At 42.4% G+C, this 9,611-nt stretch overlaps 1 protein-coding gene across 2 annotated transcripts; it reads left to right on the top strand.

The window, feature by feature from the left end:
- Positions 1-223: 223 nt before the first annotated feature.
- Positions 224-7,761, top strand: BCL2A1 (BCL2 related protein A1). Of its 2 annotated transcripts, XM_032700239.1 has the most exons (4): positions 224-384; positions 2,672-2,762; positions 5,092-5,474; positions 6,930-7,761. In XM_032700239.1, exons 1-4 carry the CDS (start codon positions 295-297, stop codon positions 7,032-7,034), a joined length of 669 nt encoding a protein of 222 aa, XP_032556130.1. In that variant the 5' UTR covers positions 224-294; the 3' UTR covers positions 7,035-7,761. The 2 variants fall into 2 exon arrangements, with proteins under 2 accessions (XP_032556130.1, XP_032556132.1); XM_032700241.1 differs by lacking the exon at positions 2,672-2,762 and having other exon boundaries at positions 5,121-5,474.
- Positions 7,762-9,611: the final 1,850 nt, after the last annotated feature.

Here is a 9,611-nt window from a genome sequence, read left to right as displayed (position 1 = left end):
CCCTGAGTAACACAGCAAAACCTGGCCATTCCTACAGTCCCCTCGTGTCCCTGGAGTGCTACAGAGGAGTCACAAGGGGAATTCTCATGCTTGAGCAATGGAGAACCACAGTGTGCATCTCTGCTTGATCCATCCTCCCAGCCTTTGCTGTGGGGCATTTTGGGAGCAGACAGACCTTATGTCATAATACTCAGCCCTCAGTTATTCGACAGCACCGCAGTTCAACAGTAAGCTGGAGTGGCAACTTGCTATAGTGTATGTTGGGGACCACTTTGGCTGTCCAATTATCCCAGAATGTCTCAGTTGGCTCAGAAGATGCAAAACCATCTGCATCCTTCCATTCTTCCTGGAGCTTGTCTTCAGCGCATCTCTGACACACAGAATGTCAGCTGAGTCAAAGTCTCTGTTTCAACTGGCACAGAATTTGAGATCCAGGATCCTGATACTTTGTTTCTATCCTAGAAACATTAGGAGAAAGTCTGAAGGGTTTTAAAATGAACTGCTCCCAAAACTTCTCATGGAGATGATCTTTCCAAACTTTGGATAGGAGGCTTTGGTGCTTCCCAGCTGACAGAATTCATAGACTCACAATCAGAACGGCCTGGGTTGGAAGGAACCTTAAAGATCATCCAGTTCCAACCCTCCTGCCATTGGCAGGGACACCTTCCACTAGACCAGGTTGCTCAGAGCAACTTAATCTGGCCTGAAACACTTCCAGGGATGGGGCATCCACAGTTTCTCTGGGCAACCCATGCCAGTGCCTCACCACCCTCACAGGGAAGAATTTTTTCCTCATATCTAATCTAAACCTACCCTCATTCAGTTTGAAGCCATTCTCCCTTGTCCTGTCACTCCAGGTCCTTGTAAATAGTCCCTCTTCATCTTCCTTGTCGGTTCCCTTCAGGCACTGGAAAGCTGCAATTAGGTCACCCCAAAGCCTTCTCTTTGCCAGGCTGAGCAATCCAAATTCTCTCAGCCTTTCCTCATAAGAGACGTGTTCCGTCTATTTAATCAACTTGGTGGCCTCCTCTGGATTGCTCCAAAAGGTCGATGCCCTTCCTGTGCTGGAGATGCCAGAGCAGGATGAAGCACTGCATGTGGGGTCTCACCAGAGCGGAGCAGAGGGGGAGAATCCCCTGCCTCCATCTGCTGCCCACACTGCTTTGGATGCAGCCCAAGACACGGTTGGCTTTCTCCTGGAAACACAGTATCATTTATTAATTTAGATCATTAACGGGGCTGAGTCCCAATCCTACCGTACTTCAGCTCGTTGCTGCACACAGAACCCCAGAGCACAGCATGGAAGGTGGTGGGGAGCTCCAGGGATGCACCGCTCCCTCCCTGCTGCAGCGCGGCCGGCTGCGACTAGATGTCAGCACTCCACTGGGCTACCGCGCCTCTGCGAGCACCAGCGAGCCCGGGGCTCAGGGCTGCCAGCTTAGTCCCGTTCACAGCAAAATACACGGGAAATAAAAACCACCAAAGCCTCACGAAGTCTCATATCAGGGTTGTGCAGGACAGCTGGAAAGCTACACGTGAACCGAGCCGTTCTTCTGCAATAAAATCCAATACTGCACAAAAAAAATTCACCCCATTTGGACATCAAAAAGGAAAGAAAAGCAGAAAAAAACCCTGCAATCATTTTCTCAGGGCCTCAGACTGTTCCTCCAGACAAAGATCACAGTTCCCACAATCACCTGGAACTGGAACAACTCTGGCAAGGCAGATGCAGCATGAATAGCTCAACAAAGCTTTTGTCATTTGGCTTGGTTTTGTCTCGAATGCAATGAGATAACATCGTCTCTCACAAGTCAATTTTATGAGGATCTGTCAACTCAGTCCCCATCTGTTCTGGAAAAATAAGCCTTTTTCAGGTTAGGATAGGATGTATAGTCAAATCCACAGGGCACAGATTTAAATTAAAGCCCCTTCCTATTGCCAAGTAGTGAGGGGAGGGGTTGCATTTGAGCTTCCATGTCAACCTGGTTTCTATTTCAAGCCTTTTATTAACACTTAACACTTAAAGTATATTCAGCAAAGAGGAGCAGTGCAGTGTCTGAGAATGCAGCACTGGGGAGACAGAGCAGTTAGGAAGAAAAGTAGAGTTTCATTAAATTAGAGGTATTCACTTACATCTACAAAATATGAGTAAAGTCTAGTAGAAGAAAGGAAGGCACTGCCTAATGTAGAAAATGAGAATCAGAGCATTCGAGTGGCATGATACAGGCAAGAGATCCCAAAGCTGATTTCTTAGAGTGTTCAGAGTTGACCATTATTGCTTGGGGATATGGGGCTGCACACTCTGGTCCGACTTTTTGTGTGTATAAATATATAAACTGTCACTGCTACTGAACATCCAACGCTTGGAACTGCACTCTCCGCTGTATGCTATTGAAAAGGAAATGTGTCTTAACACTGAAGGAGAGAGACCTGGGGCATTTTCAACAGCTCCATCCTGAGCTCTGGTCACCAGTGTCACAGCTGGCTGTTAGATGTCTGTTTAGAGCTGCCACCCTCTTCTGGGAGCTGAGCCCTGAGCTTCACCTCACAGTGCTTTAAGAGATCAAGAGACTCTAAGTAGCAGCATTTGCACCAAAATTGCCAAGGTATCAACACTGATTTCTTTCAATAATGGTGACATATTCACAGTCTTATTTCATCACTTCCTCAGAATTCTAAATGCTCCACTAATGCAGAAATACCTGCTTCTGCCTGTGCTCTGCCACTGTTGACAGTGAAGAAAACAAAACTGGTCTCCTTAGGTATTGTTCACTGTTCTCATATTCAATTATTACTTATATTCTCAAAGAGTACAAAAAGCTTTTCATTAATCAATTACTAAGAAAGTCAGGAGTGATCTGTAACTTCACAAACTGTGCTGTATAGAAAGAAGATTCTTGTCACGTCTGCTTGAGTACCTCTCTCAGCCCTGTTTGCAACTATCTGACAGGGGAACTGGCTGTGTAGAGCAGTGCCCCAGAAATTCCTGCCCAGTTGGGAAGAGTTAGGGACTGTCACATCTTTTTTTGTTTATTTGTTTGCTTTCCTCATAAAATGCTGGCAGTTTGCTGAAATCACTGAACATAACAAAGGCAAAGTCAGCCTAACAGCTCTGCCAAAGCAGCAGCTGCAGGTATTGGATAGAGGACACCTCTGAACTTTCAAAATGAGCTTTGGTAAGAACATGCATGCTTGAAAGAGTGGAGATCAAGCTTTCCATTCCCAGCCCGTTCGCAGTCCTGGCATCACATCCTTCCCTGGAGGCAATATCTAACATGAGTTTTCCAGCTCGCACTGCCCTCCTAAAACCACTCCCTTCCAAAAGTGAACGCAGAACCAAGCCTTCTCTTTCTTTGCTTCCAGCAGAAAGTAAGGGAGCTATTTTCCTGCATCAGTGAAGTGATTGATGCTGAGCTGTGCTGGCGACAGCTTGAGGTTTCAAACCCCGCTGTGCATGGAAGACTGTACTGTGTCATTCTCGGCCAGACTCACCACATATAGAAGAAAAAACCTGATGAGGAAACGGAAGCTACTCTGGTCTACCCAATGGGTTTCTGAAAAAACTGATGTCAGAGGAGCAGCACACGCATTTTGTGGGGCTATCTAGGATTAGCAAGGTATTGACACCAGAGCTGTATCACAGTCCGGACATACTTTGCCCCAGTGTAATTCGGTGCCAGTGATACCCTGACAGCTGAGACTGGAGCCCTGTGCTGGCCACCAGGCATGTGGCTTTGCTCCTCTTCCATAGATCTGAGCATTAGGGAGTGCCCAGGACTGGAAACAGGCTTACAACCACTCCTGGGGCAAAGTAAAGTTGTTTGTGTGGGGGGCTGGAAGTACCTTTCGCTTTCAGAGAAGGAAGAGGAGTGAATGAGAGCTGGGGAAGAAGTAGAGGGATAAAGAAAAGGGGATGGAAAAAGAGAAGGGTCTCCAGACATCAAACTTCAAACTGCTTGCTGCTCTGAAGCCTTTGCAATGGGGTGGGGTTCTCTACAGACACATACTGACCCTTTAGCAAGATCAGGCTGCCTCAGCAGAAAGGTTTGTAAGGAAAAAGCTGGCTAGATACCCCTGCCTCTTCTCCCAAAAATAATGGCTTGACAGAAAATTTGAATCTAAGAACAACTGTAGATATCATGATACTTCTTTGTTACCTGTCCTGAAAGATTCAGGTGGACTCAGGTGGATTCACACATCACTGGCTTGGCCCTATGTTTTCCATCCCATGTTCCAACATGCTGACTGCATTAGCATTGTCTTTTATACTAATCATGTCTTTTACAGCAGAACTCCCCATGGGGGAAAGAAATCTTTGAAGCTACCCATTCAAATCTTCAAAGAAGGACCTTGAAGAGCACTCACAGAGAGAGTGTGGGAAAGTCTGGAATAGAGGATAATGCTATAAAGCTTTCCCCTTTGTCCATCCAACCCTGTACCACTGTTGTACTCCCACTTTTTGCAGTTATGTAAAACACCTTAAGTGATGAAGAAAGTTTATCCATTCTTCAATCCTGATGGAAATATCTACCAGTTTCTTCAAAAAGTTGTGACCAGAAATAACCCACAAACCTGCAATACAGATTGCAGCCTTAACCCTAGCAGAGAGGATACTGGAGTGGGGGAAGATGGGGGTGCTGGAAGGGAGCTGCATGGTCCAACAGCATGCACTTTTTAGGCATTTTTTAAAAGCCAAACTCCTAACCTCTGCTAGTGGTACCTAGCAAAAGTCCCTAAGAAATGCCAATTTATACTACTAAAGAATCTGGTAAAATCTGGTAGATTTTAGTTGTGGAATCACACTATTTAGAGAAACAGTAAATCACTCAAGAAGACATATTTTATGCCCTTTGAGCAGACACTTTTTCTTTCATTTCCTCTGTGACATATTCCCCAACCCACACCATTAAGTCATACCTCTTACAGGAAATTCTGTGGTAAAAGCAGAAAGATTCCATCAAAAGCAGACGATAAAAAGTCGTCTGCATGTCCTGTGGCTGCTCATTACCAACCCTGATTAAGAGCTGTGCACTGCTCTCTGCATTTCCCATTGAATGGAAACTGCTGAGTTCTATTACGTTTATTACTTAGCCCAAGATTATCTGCAGTATGTCCTCCAGGAATCACACCTCGGACCAGCCCAAACCAGGGTTGCTCACGTCTTGCGAAGCATTGCATCTTCTCTGCAAGATCAAACTGAGGAGGCTCTCAGACCACTCTTGGACAGGATTGATATCACCTCTGTAGCTGTTGCCAAGAGAATTTTCAATGGTGTCATGGAAGAAAAGTTTGCTGATGGAAATACTAACTGGGGACGAATTATGACCATATTCACATTTGGAGGTCTTCTCACTAAGAAGCTTCAGGAGCATGGAGTTCAGCTGACTGCAGAGGAGAAGGAGCAGATCTCCTATTTCATCACAGAGTACATCATAAACCACAAAGCCGAATGGATAGATGCGAATGGTGGCTGGGTGAGTTTCTCATTTTTCACCAAAGTCTTGATTAGGAGATTGCATTTAATTAAGGGAAAATATTTTTATAGCCACTGTCAGAAACATTTTGTTCAGGGTTTCACTTGGTAGTTTAACATTTTATGTCTGGAATGTCTCATTGAGACTTAATGGTGAGAGCTTCACTTCTGCTTTAAACAGAACAAAGCTAAAAGAAAATTTGCTCTTTAAAAGGCACTTTCTGATCTTTAATCATAGGATCATACCATAATTCAAGCTGAGAGGGACCTCAGAAAATCATTTGGTCCAGCCTTCTGCTCAAAGCACATTAAACTAGGGAAACTATGAAATTTCCATTATTAAATCTAAAATTAAGTGGCATCCTAAGGTCAGTATGGCAATAGAGGAGTCGGTCCAAAAATACTGGGGTTCAGTTAAAGGGAAGAGTGAACAGGTGTGTTCCTCACAAATCAAGTCAGTACTTTTGCTGTGGATTTCAACAAAGCCATTATTTAATCTCCCAAATCAGTTTTACTTAGAACCAAGGTCCAGTTAAGTACAATTGGGGTTAAATCTTTATTGTTTGGAGTGAAATAATCCTAGAACTTCCATTTATCAATGGTCAGTGCTGAGAAAAACACTTGTCCATAAGTGGATTATTTTGCCCAGATGCTGAAATTACCTTCTGCCAGTGGAGGGAAGGGCCCTTTTGCTTTTGCAGAGTTTCATCAGACCAATACTTTTTTCTTTTGCAGTTAGGGGAATCTGAGAATCTATGACACAAGTGTCAGTTATTTCCTTGGTACTTTTTTCCTTTTCTTATATGTAAATGTCACTTTCTCTTTCCACCTCCTCTCATCCAACTTCTCTCATATCTCCTATTTGCTATTAATTTTTCCCCCGGATTTACTTTCTAGTGTCTTGCTTTTCCTTTTGTTTTTCTGCTTGTTTTAATCCTTCTCCGTCTGTAGCTGTAAAAAAGAAGTGATAGTGGCTCAGGGCCCCTTGGTGCACCAGATTTATTGTGCAGGCTTCTCTTTCCATCTCTTTCAAATAAAGTCAATTTTATTCAAGAGAAGTATCAACTTCTGGCAACATTCTGTCATAATAGGTGGCTCATCATAGTAGAATAAGGAGGCTTAAAGGAAGATATTTCTAAGTATATTACTACATCAGAAATGTAGTACTTGTATCTCCCTGGAAGATGTGGGCTCAGGTGATAGAGTTCATGTCAGTTTTCTATTTACACAGGGAGGGCACAGTCTTGACTTAGAGATAAAACAAACATTCAGTGAGGTGCAGCTATTTTCAGCTATAGTTTTTAAAGCCTTATTCATCTTTTTGGAGGTAGAGCTCTGAAAAGCTGTCCCTATACTCATAATGGTGTAGTACCCTGTTAATCTGACACTTGCACAGGGTGGTGGGGTTTTCCTACATGTTTTTAAGCTGTCCCTAACTGCTTTTTCTTTTCCACAGGAAAATGGCTTCCTAACAAAGTTTGAAAGAAGATCACTACTATCTTTCTCCAAAATTACAGCCCTGTTCATAGCTGTTTTCTCCTTGCTCAGAGAGTACTACTGAAGTAAAAGGACCTGCCATTTATGTGTAATCTAGGTATTGCCACAACCTTCACTTCTCAGCCTTCCTCCAAGACATATCAACAAGAAAATAATTCCCTTCCATAATTTGTTTTTAATTTATTTGTATTTATTTTGACTAAACACAATGTTTAACATGCTATCCTAATTACCAAACCTGAAGATGAGATCCTCCTAAGAGGAATCCACACAACATCAAGCAGCAATTCAAGTCTACCTTTCCAGGCAGGATTGAGATAATTTTCCACATCCAGACAGCTCTTGGAATCTCTCTTGAATCTCCATGAAAGGACATTGTTTTAGCAAAATACAATCCAATGGGTTAAGAAACAAGTTTTTATGTCATTTGTTTTGTAAATGAAATACTACTGTAATGCATTTTATTGCAATCCTTGTATAAGCCAAAGGGGGAGATTTTTATGAAGAAAAAAGGAATGCAAATTCCAATATAAAAGTGGTTAGAAGTTACTGACACAGACTAAGCAATTTCTACGGGAAGAACTATTTGTGGAAGCTAGCAACTTAAAAATGTGCACTCACTTACTGTTACTGCAATGGTATGTGCTTCTGTGCTGTATTTTTTAATTGCCCATAGCTACAGTGAATGTTCTTTCGTATCTGTGTGATGTAATCATCTTGCTGAACTTTTTTTAAAAATAGACAAGTATAAAATATTTTTAAAGTGAGAAAATTATGTAAATACACTAATATTTTTTTAAAATATATTAAAATATGCATTTCAAAGCCTTCGGATTGGTCTCATTTTTTACCTGAGTAAAATAACTCTTAGAAAAGCTATCACAATGCTACTGGAAAATCCCATAGTATGTGGGTTTGACCTGACATTCATGGAAGTCAAGACTTTAATTTTCTCCAGTACTTCTGGTAGCTTGTATAAGAAACAGACATCTCATGGCAAAATAAATGAATTGGATCAGCTCTGATGACAGTAATTAGTGTTTTATGTTGCAAAACTCCACAAATTCAAAGTACTATGTAAGAGACTTCCTGGCTTTTACAGACTGGGGCAATTACTGTTTTGACTCCAAGTCCACTTACTTTCAAAGGTGAAACAGTAGTTCTTCAAAAATTCATTCTAGAAGGATTTACTTCAGCTGTAGTGACTCTCCTTGACTAAGGTACTAAGGCTGGGTCTAAACACCCTTCTTTTGTAGACATGTTGGGAGGTGAATCAAACTGAGCCAGCAGTTGCCTGTGGCACACACAACAGCACTATTCTCTGACACAAATCCTCTAGAAAATCCAGGCTTTATGACACTGAGAGAACGAAGCAGCCTCCTTCTGGTGAAGGGCTCTCCATCTTTCACTCTTCCAGCAATGAATTTTGCATCTTTCATCTCAACGTAAGTCATTTTTTGCAGTAAGAAGAATCATTTACTGGAACAACCTCCCCAGGGACGTGGTAGCGTCCGCATCACTGGCAGTTTTCAAGCCATAACTGAACAGAGCCCTAGACAGTTTCATCTAGGCTCCCCTTCCCAGAAAAGGTTGGACCAGACAATCTTTCAAGGTCCCTTCCAGTCTAGGCTGTTCTGTGACTCTGTGTTCCAACCTGGTGGGTTTAACCACAGAACACAAGCACATGTTAATGTTTGTTAGAACCTCTGTTGCTCCTTCTCTCCCTCCGCACTGAAAATAAGAAAGATTCTTTAGCATGTATAGCAGGACTTGTGAGATAAAGTTTGTTGCTGTTGAAGAAAAGACGGCACCATTTTGAGGGCAAGGGGCAGCTAAAGGAAAATGTTCACCTCCAGAACACCTATGAAAGTTCCTGTCAGAAATGACATTTCAGAGCATGTTATGACATATATTTATTTATTTGCAGTCTAAGCCTTCATGATAAGAACAGAAATTCTTACTCAGTTTCTTTTTGTGCACTATTGCAAATGCAGATTATAGTGGCTAACACCAGACTATTAATACCCCACCCACTTCCTTTTACACTGATCTAGTAACCTATTTCATACTCAGGAGTACAGTTCTTTATTTAAATATAAAGGGCCAACCATGCCTTTTCCAAATCCAGATGATACAATTATTTTACAACTTGTCTTCATGGCAAGGCCTGGGTTTAAACAAAAAAAACCTGGATCATTAGCAGTCCAGTGGGCTCCAGGTTATCTTCACCAGGAAAAAACCTTCCTTGCTCTGCATTTAAGAGCAAGAAAAGCAGTGATGAGATGCACCACCCTGATTCTGAACATAATAATATGTCTGAAAACAGCAAGGCTACTAGTTAAGTCTTACAAAATCGTGTAGATATACTTTATTAACTGTCATGAAGTTATCTATACATGACACTGAGCAGTGCCCAGGTCCCAGGGCACTGCTGTTTAAGGGATCCTTACAGCTGTCAGGCAATACATGGGAGAACACAGTGCTGCTTCTAGAGCAAAAGGTGAGGTCAGAGAGCTGCACAGTGGGACAGCTGATGACTTCATCCATCTGCACTGTGGCTAAATTGAGATGTCATCAAGTGCCACGTGGAAGAGATTTATGAAAAGAGATGTTCTCCTGTGGAAATGTAGCTTTCTGTGCC

Source organism: Chiroxiphia lanceolata, chromosome 12 (genome assembly GCF_009829145.1).
Source record: "Chiroxiphia lanceolata isolate bChiLan1 chromosome 12, bChiLan1.pri, whole genome shotgun sequence".
Taxonomy (NCBI): Eukaryota; Metazoa; Chordata; class Aves; order Passeriformes; family Pipridae; genus Chiroxiphia; species Chiroxiphia lanceolata.
The sequence above is the reverse complement of the archived record's forward strand: the minus strand, read 5'-3'. Positions and strand labels throughout refer to the sequence as shown.

Excerpts from the sequence above, each read along its gene's own strand:
- BCL2A1 (XM_032700239.1), top strand. The coding sequence starts at position 295 with ATGTCTCAGTTGGCTCAGAAGATGCAAAACCATCTGCATCCTTCCATT. Across the intron at positions 2,763-5,091 it reads AACAAAACTGGTCTCCTTAG|CCCAAGATTATCTGCAGTAT; the intron begins GTATTGTTCACT and ends TTTATTACTTAG. Across the intron at positions 5,475-6,929 it reads TAGATGCGAATGGTGGCTGG|GAAAATGGCTTCCTAACAAA; the intron begins GTGAGTTTCTCA and ends TCTTTTCCACAG.